At 43.8% G+C, this 18,809-nt stretch overlaps 1 protein-coding gene across 7 annotated transcripts in view; it reads right to left on the reverse strand.

The window, feature by feature from the left end:
- The window catches only part of WWOX (WW domain containing oxidoreductase), a 950,804-nt gene that overhangs the window by 515,097 nt on the left and 416,898 nt on the right, over positions 1 to 18,809 (reverse strand). The window contains exon 9 of one of the 7 annotated variants that reach the window (XM_087419896.1): positions 3,428 to 3,812. The exons of 5 other annotated variants lie outside the window; for them this stretch is intronic. In XM_087419896.1, coding sequence (XP_087276022.1) covers positions 3,669 to 3,812 — 144 coding nt within the window. In that variant the 3' untranslated portion in view covers positions 3,428 to 3,668. Of the gene's footprint in view, positions 1 to 3,427; positions 3,816 to 18,809 lie in introns of those variants that run through there. One more of the 7 variants, XM_087419895.1, reaches the window with a different exon arrangement.

An 18,809-nucleotide genomic window follows, 5' to 3' on the forward strand; every position in this document is an offset into this window, starting at 1 on the left:
CACTTGACCCTTCCACAGTATGGGACTGCAGAAGTCTGATGAACTTACCTAACTTAACTCTTTCTGGGCATTTCTGCACAGACAAGCCCTTGATCCTGTGGAGAGCCTGGAGACTCAAGTTCCCCAGCAGAAGGGGAAACGGCCCTAACAGACAGGCAGCTTTGTCAAGACAACATCCTTGGGAGAGGACTTGCCCAAGGCAAAAGCATGGAATAGGGTTACAGAGTTATTTAGCACAAGCATTTGGGGGATTCAAACAGATTTGCAATCTGATTTTATAAATGGTAAGGGCTTAGAAAGAAAAGGAAACAGGATAGCCCTGATCATTCTCCAGTAGAGAAGCTAGCCTTTTGAGCTTAACCTCATTACTGTATCAACATCCAGGGACTGAGTGGACCTTCGCAGTTCTTTCTTGATTTTGTCTCATGAACCGGTATTTCAGCTTAAATTTGCCAGGAAGAGCCCTGTGACAGGGTCGAGGTACACCTTTCTCACTCAGAGGAAGCCACACTACATTGTATCAAAGACACTAAAATGATTCCATCCCCCATATTAAATATGATTGATTGAGATATAATGACATGTAAGTCGAGTTGCAGTTGACTAGTGGCATAATATTATGTTTTGTAGATATTTAATTTTACACTGATGGATTCTGACTTCGCAATTTTCTCTCCATAACTCAGAGACAATAATATTTTCACAGCCCTCAAATATTCGCATAGTTCCCTAACAAGTTCTTGCACCTTAAGAAGCCACATGCCTGTTGTACCGCATGGGGAAAACAGCCCTACTCCACAGTACCAAAAGATACACAAGAGAGAAGTGATAGAGATTACAGAAATGCAATGAAACATCTGGAAACAAAACAAACACACTCATACCCTCCTCTTATTTCTCTCTTAAGGGCCCCTTCTTCTGTGTAGACAGCTTAGAAAAGAAAAAATAGACTAGACGCTCCTTTCGTCCCAGCTGAGAGCCTGGGAAGGTATCTATTTAGAGATTTCTCCCAGTCAAGGACAAGAATTCACAGTCTAAGACCCTTTGGTCGGCTTCAGGTGCAGAGCCTTGCTAGATTTCAGCCTTTATCACCAACAAAACATTTAAAACAATTCTCAAAAGCCACGAACGCATACAAGAATAGGTTTGTAACTTGCAAAACTCTTAGCAAATCTGGACTCAGAAACACAAGGGAAAGGGGGGTAAACACAGCGAGTTAATTTCATTTACTTATTCACTGGGCTCAGTACTCTTATAACTATTTGTATTATATATGTTTTATATATATTTAATATAGTTTATTAAATATTTGTTATATTTTATAATGAATTATTATTTTATTAAATTTTTGTTTAATATATTTTACATTTCATCATTTCACACTGTAACTGATTAATAAAAGGAACTTTTCACCCGATTTGCATTATTCCGTTCATTTCTCCCTGCTGTTCCACGGCACGTTTGCCCCACTTGGACTGTTTTGAGAAGTGGGGGACTCTATTCATTTCATCAGGTTACGGACAGATAGACAAAGACAAAACCAGCATTTTCACATTAGTCCTGCACAAAAATGATCGTTGGACATAATTAACCAGCAATGTGCACCGCTGTGGACATTTAAAGACAATCCTTCCAACTGTCTTCTCTCCCCAACAAGCCCTGCTCACTCAAGTGTTCAGGTACTCAGTTACATTCAACACAGACTAATTCACTTATCCTCAACAAGTGGGCTATTGATTTTTGCCTGTTTTCAGAACAGCCTGGGGCTTTCTGAACGACAATAGCGTCCCCTATTTAAAAAAAAAAAAAATCATGCGATTCTGGGGAAATGCCCTTTCACTCCTCATAACCGGGCGCACTTCATGTTTGTCTGGACCTGCTCCTACATTCAACTCGGAGTCGCTAATTTTCACAGTCCTCTTTTCACCTTGCTCCATCAGAATCTGGCATATTTCTTGCCTTTTTAAGCTTAGAGGTCAACAGGATTTCCTTTTGTTCAGTAGGGGCTCATAGAAAGGGGACAAGAATTCCCCGACATAGCGGGAACAAGGCATCAGGCAGCCTTAGTTTCTTTTTTGTTTAAGTAATCAACTTGTGAAAAACATGTAGCCTCACCAAGTTTCCCAAAAGGCAAAAAGAGTAAATCCTGAGTAACCATCTCATTTGTGCATCTATATTTATGGTAAATAGGTAAATACCATCCTTTAAATAAAAGAAAAAAAATTGGTAAAAAATACGACACACAATTTTACAAGTACTAAACTCTTTAAAGTACTGAATAAAAAAAAGAGATCACCAATAGAGCCAATTTTTGTTGAAAAGAATGATCTGTTTTTATGTTAATTACATTACATTTTAATAATAGCCCAGCGGTAAATTTTAACTTCTTTAAAAAAAAACATGATGATGGGTTGTGGTGATTACTTTGACAGCCATAAATTCTAAGTGTAAAGTGAACAATGCCCTTAATAGGAGGAGGGGAGGTAAATGCCCCTATTAACAGACTCGTCTCCTAACTAGGATATATTTGGACAATAGGCATTCGTGTAGCTGCTGTACAAAGACAGAAAGCTGCCTATCCAATGCAGATGCTGAGTCTATTAGAAATGTGCATGTTTCAGCTTCTTTCCCCACTCAGAGGCATTTGAACTTGCATGTTAGGGGGTCAAATATGTGCGCTGGAAAAAAAGAAACACACACATACACAACCACTGCACCAGAAGGCGAGTTCAATTTAACCACTGAGTCCCTCGACCTTGTTTCATCTGGGATGCTTCCTGTCTCTGATGAAGAGCAAAGATAGTCGGGTATTTGCATCAGCCTCAAACACTCAGGAATGCAGCAAAGAACAGAACTGTGCCTCCAAGCACAGGCAGCCAGAGTTGTAATTCTGGATAGTGCTGAGTCTCTAAATAAGGAAAGTTAAAATTTTTGGTTGTTAATGAGGTTGCTCTAGAAAGGACCACGCGCTGGGTGATTTTTAAACTCCAGCCACATTTTTGATTCTTCCATTAGTACAAGGGTAATACACACTGACTCTCCTTTTTACAAGGGCGAAGGGAGAGAAAAAATAAAAGCGCTGTCTGGAGTGGCCTTGCCTTCCCTTGGCTGAGAATGGAAGTGAGGACTTCCTTGACAAGAGGTCTGCCTTTGTTTTTTGCACCTGGAGTTTTTTTTTTTAGGGCTAAGAAGTCACATCACCAAGTATTGATTACTTAGAGCATGCCTGAGTGCGACACACCTTGCGGGAGACAGAGGAAACAGGAGGCTGGAGAGACAAGGCTAACATTTAAAAAATAATCGGGGAAACAATTAAGTATTGAGTATCATCCAGTGGCAAGCTTAGAGGATATGGATCCATCAGACATTCCTAGACTGTTAGAGTTAGGTCTAGTAAAATCAAAAAGAAAAACAAAAATGGGCAGGCTGACACAGACTTGTCAACTTTTTATTTTGCCAATTAAGAATTTTAAAAAGAAAACAAAATCAGAGAGCGAACACAAAAAAAGAAAAAAGAAGGAAGGAAAAAGTAACCACTATTTTCTGTCATCTTTATTAAAGGAAAGACATTTAACATTTTTAAAAAAAGGGTGGGTGAAAGATATAATTATAAAATAAATGACAGTTTAAAAAATTCTATACAGTGTGCTTTATGAGAAACTCAATACTTAGTCTATATTTTTCTTGTTTTTAAACAGACTGTAGATTTTGTCACAGATGGGCCTTTGGGATCTGACAGATGACAACTTTCTTCTGCGCATCCTTGTACAGCAACCCATCACCGTCTTGGAACACACGAGCTCCATGAATATCTGCTGAATAAACGAGGGGCCATATTTACAAATGCACATTTGCCGAGTAAAGCTTTCATGGGGCCCACGAGTCAGGGACAAGAGGACAGTATGGCCGACCACGAAGGCGTTGGTGTGATGGCAAAAATAGGGAAGGGCATCCCCAGGAGTTATATCATTTGGAGCACATGGGAAGAAGATATTTCGGACCTCCCAAATGCAGAAGCACCTGGATGTTGGTTAATGTCTTCCAAATGCAGCTTCTAATTTTTGAGGTTGTCCATTGAGATTCAGCTAGATGGAGAGTGGTCGCTGGGTGTTTCCATGCCAACCCCCCTGGGTCCAACCAGCTAAGCAACAAAGTGGTGTTAAAAAAAAAAAATGATGACACGTTAAAGAATGGTAAGAGACTTTATTCAGGGAGGGTCTTGAGATTAGTATAGGGACCACTACGATGGGGTGTTAAAGGAGGGGAGGGAGATTGGGCTCAACTCCAAACACAATAAGGCCAAGTGGGGATTTCATAGCCAAGGAGCAGGGTAGGGAGGGCCAATGGAAAATTACTGAGAAAGCAGGGTAATTCTTGCAAACTGACTTACAGGATTCTTGCTGAAGGCAGGCCAGGGTGATCAGATATTACCTAAGGGACCCTGGGGAATGAGCAAGGTGATCAGATATCAAGGGTGGGGGATTCTCGCAAAACAACTTGATGGGATTCTAAAAGTGGGCCATGTAAAGAAAGGACATGGAAGTCCAACTGTGGAGGCCTAGTTGGGAAGAGGATTCAGAGGAGCATGAGTAAAGTTTGGTCAAGAAGAGCCTCTTTGTCATTGGTCTCTTTCAACTTCAAGTCACAGTATAAACTTTTTCTTTTTTGATGCACATAGTTCCCTATGTTCACCCAAAGGAGCCTTTTTCCTGACAATCAAGAAATCTCTATGATGCAGTTGAGGTTGGTGAGAGGACAGGCTCTGAGGTCAGACAGGCCTGAGCTGGCCTCCTGGGTCCCCCAATCACCAGCTGGTAACCTGAGCAGTGACTTAACTCCCAGCTTCAGATGCCTCATCTGTGTGATGCAAATAGTAACAGCCCCTCTCTCAGTGTTGCTAGGCTGAGAGAAGATGATGGACTTAACACGGAGCCTGGCCCTTGAGGGGGACCCGACATATAGCAACTGAAAAAGAAAAAAGAAAGAAAGAACAATCTGACTGCCTTTATCACTCCACCTTGACACCATTCACGATCTCTGAAAATGCACTGCAGGCTGGAGAGGCAGAGTATTAAATCTTGTTGAATTCAAGAACACAGAAGGCTTCTCATCAGGGAGAGAAGAAGAGAAATGAAAATGAATCAGCATTGACAAGTCAGAAATATTACAGACTACACAGCAGAGATTCAAGGCCCAGAATTAAAACTGACCAAATGATGTAACTCGGGGGAAATTACTTAACATTTCTAAGCCTCAATCTTCTTATCTGTGAAATGGAGATAACAGATACTATCTACTGCCAGGCGGCTTGAATGAGGATCCTACAAGATAAACCACATAAACCACTTTTTGTAGTGCCCAGCATGAAGTGATCATTAAAGAACTACGATTTATTATTATTGTCACTATTACTATGATGACAATGATCAGAACAGAATATCTGCTTGAGAAACTTGGCAGAGAGGATATGGCCGCTTTAGATCTCATGGTATCTTTTGCGTGCAAATAAATGATGCAATTAGCATGATGCCTTTCACTGTCGAACCAATAAGATCTCTCCAGAAGACAACATGAGGATAAAATGTGAATGGGAAAATACTAAAGAAACAGGTAACTCCCACTGTCCTCTATGCTCTGACAAAAGAGTGATTCTGTTAGTGTGATTAGTTCAAAACAGAGTATTAAGCCCAATGGAATCATTTTAAAATAAGACTCTAATTTCAGGAACCTAAGGAAGTCTGCATTTTAATAAGATATTTCATTGTATCTCAAATACAAAACCATTGTTTGCCTGACTCTATAATTTATTGTTAGACAGATACTGCGCTATTACTATAGCAAAATGAAACACGCAATGATTTCGCTAATAAAACAATTGGATCATAAGGCAAAGCACAGCTCGGCAGTTTAAACAGAGCCCAATACCCGTGAGCACAGATCTGCATAGTCTAATATCCCCAGCCGGAATTTCACCTTTCTCTACTCTTCCGCTGAGAAAATCATTGAAATAGCCTGCTAACAATACCATTACTGTCTCCCTAACTTAATCTTTTGTTCCTTCCAAAGAAAAGACTGCAGCTGATTATGAATATTCCACTCTACAATTTCCTTCATTTAATATACTACCGTGTTCTTATTACGGTATTAATAGCTTCTTGATTTACATTAGAAAGTATATATTTTACACCATGGGTAAAGCTATTTCTTCCCCTTTAACAGAAAGAACTTATATAAAAAGAACTTATAATTTGGTAAATGGAGGTGGGGGTGTGCATAATTGCTTAGAAATAATATATGATATTCTCCTTCCTGGTTTTTCTCCTCTCTGCTGGGGAATTCCTCTTGCCCAGTCAAAGAGGGCAGGACAGCTCCCCTGAACCACCTTCGTCCTTTGACCTTCCATCTGGGAAGAGACATTCTGAGCTGCGCTGGTACGTCTCCCTGGGGCTGCCTCCAACTGTCCATGGAACGCAGAGTTTGTAATTCACCTTTCACAAAAACCCAGAGGCACAGAAAAGCCCAGCCCTCTTCCAGGTGAATAAAATGAGGCAGGTGGCAGTGAAGAAGAAAGGGATCTTAGGGATGAAGAAAGATCTATGTGACTCTAGAGAGAGGCCAACCTGGCTTTGCCCCTCCATCCTTGTTGTGCAGGGAACCACCTGATGCTGGCTATCGCTTACATCCCCTGAGCCCTAGGTGCCTTACCTGTGAAATCAGGGTATTCATGTCCACTTCCCAGATATTTTGTGGAAATCGAATGAGGGCGTGTGTGTAGCCAATGCTTCTGGTGGTGGCCGATGAATGGTAGAGGCTCTGGGAGGAAGGCTGGGGTCCTGCCTTCTTCCCAAGTATGTCCAAAGCCACAGACACCCCTGCAAAGACTGAGATGGCCTGGGGCCGGCATATAGGCTGCTCTCTGCCACCTTGTCAGAGGCCTGGGTCATCCCCACTGTGACCTTTGAGTCTGTTCCAGACCTCTGCTTCAATCTCAAGGTGGATGTTCAGAGGAGTCAAGATCTAGAACTCTCTCAGTGGCCTGTGTTCAGAGCTCACACCTTTACTGCCCCATTGTCCTGCTGTAATTTTAGGGTGATTTCAACCGCCACCAGGATATACCAATGAATCTGGAAGATTCTGGTCTCAGTCCTGCCACTGGCCAGCTCTCCTGTCACAGGGAGTGACTTCACCTCTCTGGACCATAGCTCCACAAGCCAAGGAGGACGGTTCCAAGGGGAAGTCACAACTGGCATCCTGCACTTGGTTCCCACGGCTCAGGCATAGAGGCATGGCCCACGGAGGGTAAAAAAATGTGAACTGGTTGCCAATGTTTAAAACTGGAGAGACTTCACGCAAAAACTCCTGAGTCTCTATTTCTCTGTAAAAACAATGGCAGCAGCAAAGAGCTAGAGCTGAGGAGATGCTATCCTCATCATCCAGTGCCTTCCTGGCCCACTTCTCCTATTTCCATTAATTTACAGGGAACCCCTGCAGCGCCTCTGAGTCCTAAACATGCTGTAGTTCAGCCACTGTCACTTAGAGAGCCACCTGTCCTTTTCAAAGAAGCACCCGTTCCCAGAGCATGTCTGCTAGACCCCGACACTGGGGTGACCTGTAAAGACTCTCTTCAGCATCCCCAGGTCACTTGGGGCTGCATTTCACCTCCCCCATTGCCCACACTCCACTTCTGAAACCTAAGGTGTCCGGGGACGCAACCTTGCACACCTAGTTCTTCAGGTGCTGCTCTGAGACTCAGGAGCAAGTGGTGATTGACACGGTTGGGTTTTGCTGTATTTCTCGTAAAACTGTGTCAGGAACGATTAAATGGCGAGGACTCGAAAAGAGAGGGGTGTACCCCTCCTGAGGCCGTGTCTACACACAACCAGAGCCTTCCACTGGGCCAGCTTAGCGAAAACACCAGCCAGAGGGGCTGCGTGATTGAAGTGACAGGCCAATTCCCCAGCAATGGAAGGCAGCCTTGGGCTATGGCTGGGGGCAGGGCAGCCGGCCCTTTGGTTTCTTTCCCATTTAAAGCACTTTGCAGAGTCTAGAGCCCAAGGTAGCGATTCAGTTCAATGTCTGTGGATTGACTGATTAATTCAAAGCCCCTGAGAGATCCCAGGGCTTCACAGATAAAGCTAGACAAGCTGAGAGTTTTTGTCTTCCTCAAAAGGAAAATGTTCAAGAAGCAGCCCCCTAATTGGAGATGATTTACATTTCTCTCTTGATCTCAGAATTGGAAGAGCAGATGAGAGTCTCCATCAGCAACCACTGGAGTCTGGCCCACAGAGTCCAGATTCTTGCCCGACACCTTCAACATGGACCAGCTTCTGTGGCCCCAAAATGTGGTTCGGTTGTTTAGATTGAGGGGGTCAAACAAGTCGTGGCCTCAATGCCGACTCTGCCTAAGCAAGTCATCATGTGCCTTGTGCCTCTGTTTCCCTATTGAGAAATGGTGATTTGAGTGTGCTACTGATGTCAGGTGCTTAGCACAGCGTCAGGCACAGAAGAGATGCTCGCTAAAGTGTACCTGTTGTTTTGACGGTGAGTACGATGATGGCACACACAGTCTCACCAAACACGGAAGCTCAGATTCCAAGGGCTGCCCTAACTTGGATGAAAGTACCTCCAGTGCCCTTTCCGGGTGCTCCATGGTCACTTATATATTACTGCCTTCCGCATTTTAGCGGAGTGATGCCCCACATCATCCAGCACTGAGATTCTGAAAGGCGACTTCCTGTCAAAACGCTTGCCTGCTGATTGCCATGAAACACACCAAACCAAGAGAAACTGTGGGGTCTCTGATGTTATCTACCCAAGAGGTAGCCTGCTTAAGGTATACCCGGATCCTCAAAGTCTCTCCTCTGAGTGAGATATCTCACCCTGGAGAGAGATCTCTGGCTATTTGCTGAATTATATCAGAGCGAATTAAACTAAGATGCACAGGGGGAGGCGAAGTTAATAATGCCTTATAAATTCAATTTGCATTCCACTCTCAATTTTAACCCAATCTGCATGAGCTTTCCAAAATAAGCAGTCATTTGAAATCTTTCCACGTGATAGATGGTCTTACACATTTTAAAACACCTTCCCTTTAATAAACCAAACCGCACAATGTGGTTTTAACTGGTTCTAGAATTTTCTGATAGTGAAATATTTTCTGTTTCTGGGCCAGAACTGGTCATTTCTTCTTGAAAATACGATGTTTGAAAATCAGTTCCTCCTATTATAGATTTCTCCCTCAGCTTGTAGAAAATCCATGATTCCCTAAACATTGGTCTTTGAAAGCACATTGACTAAAATCTTCATGCTTAATTCATGAAGCGCAGTGTGGAGATTAGTGGAGCTGGACATAGACCAGGAATACTTTATCATATTCTAATAAGCAGAGGCTGAAAATTGCATTTCTAAAGCTACAGTATTAAAGGGCATACCGCTAAACATGACCCAAACATAACTCAGTAGTTTTACAGTGTCTGAAAAGGCTTTGATATGATAAAGTATGCTGACGAGGGGGAATAAACACAACTAGAAATTTCTGAATTTAAAAAGAAAAAAAAAGGGCGGGGGGTTGGCAAACATTCAGTATATTCGTGGAAAAATATATATTATAAACTCATATATTGTGTTTCCTATCAAACAAGTATTGACTATTGAGTCAAGCTATAGAAGATCCCCATAGCACCACAATATAGGGGTTTGGAAAGCATAAAAAGCATGAGAGACGAAAGAAAATAAATAAAGCAAGCCTAATCAGATTAATTTGAAGGTTTCCAGAAAAATCTAAGTGCTGGCTTTTCAACCTTTTTTAAGACAGGTCACCAGCATCGTTTCTGAAAGCAGAAAGCAACACATATGGGGGCAAATGCTTGACGGTAGATGAGGGACATTGCTCAGAAAAGGATGTAGGATAAAAGCCCTCCCTCATGCAGGCAAAAATTGTCTGCAAAATGATGGTGATGTGTAAAAGCAACCACAGAATCCAAATATACAAACCAGCAGGGCATGTGGCACCGAGGACAGTGCCTGGCACACAGTAGTTGCTAATAAGTGTCTGTTTCATTGACTGATGAGTTAACGCATGAGGAGCAAAGAAAGCAATGGAAACAGGTCCTGTGCTGCCACACGAGTTCGTGGAGACTGTTGGATGTACTCTGCTGAGTGCTTGCTAAGCTGTCTTCCCTTTATAAAGGCAGGCACTGATGAAAATAAACGCATTAGGTCAAGAGCAGCTTTCACAAAGACAGTAGCTTCCAGACCGAAGCACCTGGACCCACTGGCAGCACCAGAATTTCTACGGGGTCTGGGGATCAGGTTGAAAGAGAATGGGGTGCTGGGGGCCCCAAGGATTTGTCTTGAAATGGCATCTGCACAGCCAGAACCTGGGTGTTACTTAGACGGCATGTTTATCGGGAAAGGTGTGGGAAGGGTGCTTTGGAGATCTGGCTGATGGAGGGTGTGTGATCCCCAGCCCTCAAAGCCAGCCCTCCTCACTGCTGAGATCAGACCAGAAAGATCAGAGCAGCCGAAACCCTGCCGATTTCTATGATTTTCTTTTTACAGGTATGCGTTCACCACGCTCCCTTCGATCCCTTCATGAAGCAGGGTTTATCCTCTTCCTTTCTACCAGCCCTGTTCACCTCCCAACTGAATCTCCCTGCTGGCCTCTAATGACACAGCCCATGCTTTCTCCCCAAAATGGGCCTTGACATCAGTCACCTTGGAGTATACATGCCGGCAGTTCCACAGGTCTGGGTCTCCTCCTCGTCAGCCGGCTGGTCCTGCTCATCCTTCATGTCCCCACTGGCCTCATTCTTGGAAGCCACCTCAGCACTCCTGATGTACCCACCCCAGGCTGGACTAGCCATTCCTGCTGTGGGTTTCCATAGGGCACCATGCCATCCCCACCACAACCCTGATGACCCCTTAGTTACTGCACACCTCCCCCACCAGACTATACGCTCTTGAAGGCGGTCTTGAGAAGGAACCCACCATATCCCCAGGCCCAGCACAGCCTGGCAAGGTATGATCTCAAAATACATTCATTGCATGAAACAAACGAACAAATGAAGGTGGTGAGTCTAAAACACCCAACCCGAAAGGGGACTGTGGATATCATCCTTTGTTGTATATTTCACTTTCACTTTCAAAAAAAGAAAGCCTATTGTGTCTTGTACATAGATATGCCAGATATGATTACAGAAAATTTGAATATAAAAAATGAACAGAAAGAACAAAGAATGAAAAACTACCCATCTTCCCACCACTTAGTATTTTTCCCACTTTGAGTATAAATTTTACCCCCTTTGAACACTGAGGATTCTTTTCTACTCTACTGAGTTCAGATTTCTGACAGCAGCTACCCGATGAGCCATCTAAAAGCCATTTTGAGTATGGTTCACACATCAAGGCATCCTCTTTGACTGACCAAGGGGCAGGTGACTCTGCCTGCTCTATCTGAAGCACAGTGTTTACCTCTGATAGGTAAATGTGGTCAGGGGTAGAGAATGAGGCCCCTGCTGCTGAGTGATCCGGACTTGTACACAGCGGCTTGAAGTCACAAGTGGACATGTTTGTCGCAAAGATGTGGCATGGCCTTGATCAGCGCATGGTCCCAACCAAAACTGCATGTCATGTGCTGGAGGGAGGCAGGAACCATGCATCCGCCAGTCGGGGGGATTAAAGCTGCAAGAAGACTCTCAGATATGAGCCAGGAGGAAGCGGCTTTGATTATTTCAAGGAAGGAGAAAGGATACATTTCCAGTTGCTGTTGTCTTTGTAGCTTCCCTTATCCCATTACCTCCGGACCGTCTGCTGGGGGTATGATATCCAACTCCAAATCTATTTCTGCAGCAGCTGTTAGCAATGAAGTATTTGTTTACCCACCCTCAGTGGCTGCTTTTGCAAGGTTTGCAGTGTTTCTCCTGCAACTGCCACTGAAGCAGCCCCATCTGCACCACAGCCTCCAGCCAGGGGCCCCCCAACAACGCGTTCTTCTCCTAAACAACTCTTGTTTCCGGGGCCAGCTCCCTTTTCCAGGGACTGTCGACAGTAAGGATGGGATGACTGTGAAAGGAACTCACTTCTTCCCTGAGAGACCAGCCCTTCTTGCTCCCTTAATTATAATTCTTTACTTGTAATATGCATCAGCTGCTATTTAAATAAACAACGAGGGATTTCAAACAGAGAAACTATGAAAATGAAATTGCTTTAATTTATATCCCAAGGGACTGAGGCTGTACAGTTCTCTGAATGCCAAATAAATAAATAAAAACTGAAATAAGTGTCAAGTTGGAGGCAGCCTATGAATTCTAAAAGGGGACAAAGGAGCCAGGTGTGGCCCAAGACAACTTAATATGTCCTCAGCTCCCCATGTGATGCCCAGGGTTCCTTTAAACACAGAATACAGAAATGTACCGGGGATAGCAGCCCCTTCTGCAAGGGAGGTGGGAATGCCGTGGTTTATATGATCTGAAAATGAGGAGTCATGCAAGCTAAGGATTGAGACTCTCCTGATGGGTTTTGGACTATGGCAGCGTGGGCAGGGTAAACTGTGTGCCAGCTGGCATAAACAAGCCAGAAGACAGCAGGATGACTCTGTGGTAGATCCTTGGCCCTCTCTCTCAAGAGTCAGGTAACATGGAGAGAGACGTTGTTGTAGCAAATACAACAAGTATGAACTGATTTGGGGTCCTGCTGCTATAAAATATTGCTGAAAATATTCTCAGGGATGGACTTTGCATTGCTGCATGGGGTGATACAGATTGATACACACACATATGCACATGGGTTTGCTTCATATATGAGGTTAAAAAGGCCCCAAGGATTCCAGGAGATGAAGCTGAGAACAGGTTACAGGATAGGCACTAATAAGGCAGGGGAAAGAGAAGTTGAGAAGTGGCTTTATAATGCTCTTGCCAGGGACTTTATAAACATTATTGCATCTCATCCTCAAATGAATATTTTCCCATTTGATGGAAGAAGAAACTGAGATTTATATATGTGTTCCTGATTATACAAGCTGGATATGGTGATGCTGGGACTCAGATGCAAACTGTGGTCATCTGCGTCCAGCTCCAGTCACTGGGGGGAAAAAAATCCAAAGATAATTTTTGTTTGTTTTCAGCTTAGAAATGTATGGGCCAATTGACCCAGGCACACAGGATGTCATCAGCTTTCACTTTTGCAAGCTCGGTCTTTGTCTTGTGTCTGATTCTCTTTCTATGTCAGTGTCTTTCTCTCTCTTTTTTTTGCAACAGGCAGCCTCCCTCCGTGCAAACTGGGAAGATGCTGCCAAGCAGCAGGGCTGCAGGGTTAGCTGTAAGGTGAAGGCATGCAAAAGTCTTTCCAGCCAGCTATAGCAGAAAAGTCTCTCCGAGGAGAACTCAGAGTGTCCTGGTTTTATGTAGGCTCAGTCCTCAATCCGGCACTTTGGCCAGGAGACGGGAGCTGTGATTGGTCAGACATGGGTTACGTGCCCATCCCTATGGTTAGGGGGTCATAGTGGATGTTTTGAGATCAACAGTCCCGTCGCCACCACAAAGAGTGAGCTGGGTGCTTCCCAAAGGAAGATGGGGCACTGTGAGTAGTTGATGTGTGATGGGAAAAGATGCTGGGCAGACAAAACTCCAGTTACAACAATAAAACATCACGATAAAGCCCCATGATCCTCAAAGAATCAGGATACAGTCCAAGGGGGAAAGGCAGGATGAAAGACAGTGAAAGGTAAGATGGGGCAGTTGTTGCCTGGTGTCTCAGTGCACTCAAGCGGCTGTAATGGAATACTATAGACTGGGTGCTTATAAACAACAGAAATTTATTTCTCACAGTTCTGGAGGCTGGGAAATCCAAGATCGAGGTGCCAGGTCATCCAGAATCTAGTGAGGGCCTGCTTCCTGGTTCACATTGTGAACAAAGTTCATGTTTCTTGGTTCTCACTGTAGAAAGGGTGAGGGAACTCTGTGGGGTCTCTTTTATAGGGGCCCTAATCCCATTCATCAGGCTCTGCCCTCAAGACCTAATACCTCCCAAAGGCCTCACCTCCTAATACCATCACATTGGGGATTAGGTTTCAACACATAAATTTTAGGACACAAACATTTAGTCCATAGCAGCTCGTGTAGCAGAAACTGCTGGTGTGTCCCCAATATTCATTTTCCCTTCTTCCCTGGCTACAGACCTTCCATATTTACCTAGGCACATTGGAGCCAGGACTGAAAACTGCGTTTCCCAGGCGTCCTTGCAGCTATCTGTTTAGCCAAGTGACAAAATTATGGCCATTGAGAAGGAAGCAGAAGTGTTGGGTGGGGCTTCTTAGAGGGCTCCTTGACAGGGAGGAGGTTAGTCTCCATTCCACCTTTTCTCCTTCATGTTGCCTGGTCACTTTGGAGCAGGGGGTTCCCAAGAAGGTGGAAGCAGTGTTGCTAAGCAGCCCTTGGACTTCTCATTTCTTGTCTTTTATGTGAAAGAATTTACCACCCTGGTCAGGTCCTTGTTACCAGTAGCCAAATGCAATTGCTAAGTTATACACCTGGGCTCCCATCCAGGCCTGCCATGATGCTCCAGGCCTGGTTTCCAGCTCCAGTTGACGGTAACAGCAACTCCTTCTCTGCTTCTTCCTCTTCCTCTTCCTCCTCCTGCTTCAGCCACCCGATTCTCTGAGAATCCAGGGGCTTGAGAAATAACCCCCCGTCCTAACTATGCAAATGCTCCCATTCTCATCACATTTGTGATCTGCGTGTATGTCTATATTTTTATGGCTATCATTTCACTCAGGAACTCTCAAGAAACTGTATAAGGGTTCAATATCACTACGTGACTGTTTGAATGTTTATTTGCTATCATGCTACCTTCCCCAAACACCAGCTACTGGCAGAATATACATATTTTCTATTTGGTGAAATAGAATCTGACCTCTAAACTGTCATATGGTAAAAACAAAACAAAATAGAACAAAATAACACATCTATTTTGCAAGAAGCTTCCGTGTCTACCATACTTTTTTTAAACTGCGCTCTTCTTTATTTTCACATATGTACATCATATATTGTGATATGGAATGGATATTGACTGCAGCTGAGGTGAATATCCACATGTATTGACCTCAGAGGTAAATATTGACGGAGACAAAGGTAAAATCGATGCTTACCTTGAGGGATAATAAATCTAGATATCTATTGAAATAAGAAGTCAATAAGCGCATTGTTACAAACACTCGTGGTTATAGTCACTTGAGCACGTTTGTACAGTGAACGGCCAGTGGTTGTTTTCTAGAAAACTAGAGGCAGTGGTGGTAGCTCATCGAGGCTGCACTGACTGCCTTCTCACCAGTTTATTCCTCACTCTGTTTTGTCACCAAGTGGGACTGGAAGAGGTAAATAACTCCAGCCTACCCGTCAAATGAGGTAGTTCAGTCTCCATCTTCAGTAAGCAGTTACTGAATTAGGTATTTACATTGTTTCTTTCAGGCTGTTTTCTTTTCCCCCATAGCAGAGAAGACTAACATGGTTATCTCCATTTTATAGCTTGGTAAACTGAGGCTCACAGAACTTAAGAAACTCATCTAAGGTTCTGGAGATGATAAATGGTGGTGCCCTGAATTCAAAACCCAATTGTCTAATGGTAAATTTGGTACCTTTCTGCTATATCATAGTCTCTTGATAAGGACTCTAAAACTGGGACTCCGGGTGATAGAGGCAAATGTCAGAGAGGGGTGAATGCAGAGATTGGAGGGGGTTAGGAAAGGTCTATTTGCTGTAGACAGGCCTCCATAGAGTGACAGTAACAACTTATCTGCAAAAGTGGCCAAGAAATTTCTATGACCCAACTTCCCATTACTGCTGTTAATCATTATCATCATTACAGGTCAATTTTGGTCAGTCGTGACTATGTGCCAGGTGCTGGGTAAAGCGTCTTATAGACCTTATTTTGATGAACTCTCACAATCCTATGAGGTTATGTAGCAGATACTTGGTCATCTGTCCAATATCTATCCTCCATTTCTCCCTTGACGGCCAAGCCCAATTTTGTTCAGCTGTCCCCCCTCCACTGCATGACTAAAACTAGGCTGTGAATCTTCAGTGGCCTAGGCTCCCAATCACGGTGGGTCCAGATGCTTCACCAGGGGACTGTTTAGATGTAGGCCTTTGATACAGTTCTGGCCAATGAGATGTCAGGACAAGTCTGTTGAGGGGCTTTGGGGAAAGGTTCCCTTGTTCTTGAGAGATACACACAACAAGAGAAGGTGCCTTTGTCCTCTGTATCATGCTCTCTGGTTATGATGTCTGGAATTGCGGTAGCCATTTTGAAAATGTGAGAGAGACTCCAACCGAGGAAAAAGCTAATAGAGAATCTCAGGGAAGTGGAGCCAGACCATGACATGTCCCCTATTTGACCATCCTGCTTCTGGACTTCAGATTAGGTGGGATAACACATTTTCATACTATTGAAGCCACTGTGAGTTGAGTTTCCTGTTATAAGCAGCCCAAAGCATCTCAACTGATACAAGGAGGTGCCATATTATCCCCCTTTTACACATGGAGAAACTTGGGCTTAGGAAGGTTGTTACATGAGGCAACTAGTACTGTCTAACCCAGAGTCTGAGTTGTTAACCGCTCCTCTGCAACCGTCCCAGGCATGCCTCCCATTTGAGGCTGATACCACGATCTACTGGAAATCAGGTCCTAAAACGAAACCCACCCCAATCGGCATCAATCCCCTCTAACTGACCTTGCAACTCCATTATGTAAGCATTGTGTAAGACGCACCCTCTCAACACTTACTCTCTTCAGAGGCCCTGGACTTCAAAACTGTTTTACTGAGCCACAAGACATTTCTCTGTCTTAACATATAAATTGCAGGAGAACTTGGTTATGTCTCCTCATCACCTAGAGCTGTAACTTATCAAATGGCTTCTGCTCAACAAATACACTGTGTACTCTCAATTCTCCTTGTCCAACCTACTCCCTAGAAAACCCTTCCCTCTTCCCCAACTGGAACAATCCTATTTATTCTTCATTGAGCAGCAAAAATGATAGTAAGGGTGTTTCTTCCACTCTTCTTGACCAAAACCACCATCTGGGATCTGTCTTCCATACCAGTAAAACCTTGATGTACCTCTTTTAAGAGTATTCAACACACTGGATCCCTTCACTAATCCTCAACTGAGTCTCAAGTACCTACCAGGCATTGCTAGCTTTTTCCTATATGTGTTTCTCTCCTTAAAGACAGGAATCATATTTCATTTATTTCTGTAATCCTAAGGCCTATCAAAGTACTGACACATAGAAAAAGTGCAGAATTTGCTAATAATCATAGACTTCAGGTAGGGTAGGAGATGTCATGAACAGTGAAATCCTTTTTGGAAATTCTAACAAATACCAACTCCTTATTAGAAGACTCTCCTGCCCTAGAGTTTTCCCTCTTTTCTCGCCTTCCAGCTAAGAAGCAGCATCATGGTTAATGCCTCATGTTTCTTACTCTACATAAAGAAAAAAAAAAGGAAAAGCCAACAGACAGGCTGTGAAACAGTTATAGGGAAAGCCAAAAGAAAGTGAGGAGTCACATACTGTAAGTTCCTTTTTTACCCTCACAAGTCTGTATTTGTACAGGAAATCAGAACACTTTATCATCCAATTATTGGTTATCTTTATGCCATTACCAGAAACTCATGCTTAAGCAACTGCCTGCAGACTATAGTTTCCTTGCAGTGTCCAAGGCCCCTAGTGGGGGGCACAGTGGGGGAGGCACTGAAGAATCCAAACCATTGGGGGCCCAAATGGAACAAAAAGGCAAAGAAAGGGGGGGATTCACTCTCTCTTCTTGGGCTGGGACATCCATCTTCTATCCTCAGATATAGGAGCTCCTGCTTCTCAGGCCTTCAGCTTCAGACTTACACCATTGTGTCCTCGACCTTCCCCTGGTTCTCAGGACTTTGCACTTGGACTAAATTATACCACAGGCTTTCCTGGTTCTCCAGCTTGCAGAAGACAGATTGTGGGACTTCCCAGCCTCCATAACCACATGAGCCAATTCCTATAACGTCTTCTCTTCTTTCTATCTATCTATCTATCTATCTATCTATCTATCTATCTATCTATCTATCTATCTCCTATTGGTTCTGTTTCTCCGGAGAACCCTAATACCGGTGATTGAGTCAGAAGACATACATGTCTCAATATGGTGGCCACGTTTCCAGAAAGAGGCATTGTGGAGTGGCTACTAAACAGTACAGATGGGAGACAAAGGAGGGAGTGGGCATATCTTCCTGGAAGACCAAGGTTCTCCTCCTCCACCATTATCACCACCATCACTGCCACAAGGAAACCTGTGCTTCTATGGAGGGACCATTCTGGATTTATCTCTTTATCCCTAGCACCTTGCACAGCATCTGGTACATAGTAGGTGCTCAATCAATTGATGCTAAATGAACAAGATGTTAAAGGCATCAGGAGGTACCCAGGACACCTAGCAGGAATGAATACTAGACAAGGGATCAGGATGGAATGACCTCACTTTCTCTGAGCCTCTATGGCCTCACCTAGAAAAAATGGACTAACTGGTCCTCCAAGTGGCTTTCGTAAGTTCCATGATTCTAGTAATGAGCGTTTCACTCCTGTTCATGACCCGCTTCGAGCAAACTTTGAGGCCACTTCAAAAATAAGCTTCAGAGCCCAAGAAAGGGTTGATTTTGCTGCTGAGCAAGAGCTTCCTGAGAACAAGGCGCATTTGGGTAGAGTAGCCCATCCCGTCCCCCAGGATAGCAACTAAACATTTCACCAGTGGCAGCTTCAGGAAATCAGGCTGCTAATTTA

The sequence above is a fragment of the Ceratotherium simum genome, chromosome 30 (genome assembly GCF_057802395.1).
Source record: "Ceratotherium simum simum isolate JZ-2026a chromosome 30, ASM5780239v1, whole genome shotgun sequence".
NCBI classification, from domain to species: Eukaryota; Metazoa; Chordata; class Mammalia; order Perissodactyla; family Rhinocerotidae; genus Ceratotherium; species Ceratotherium simum.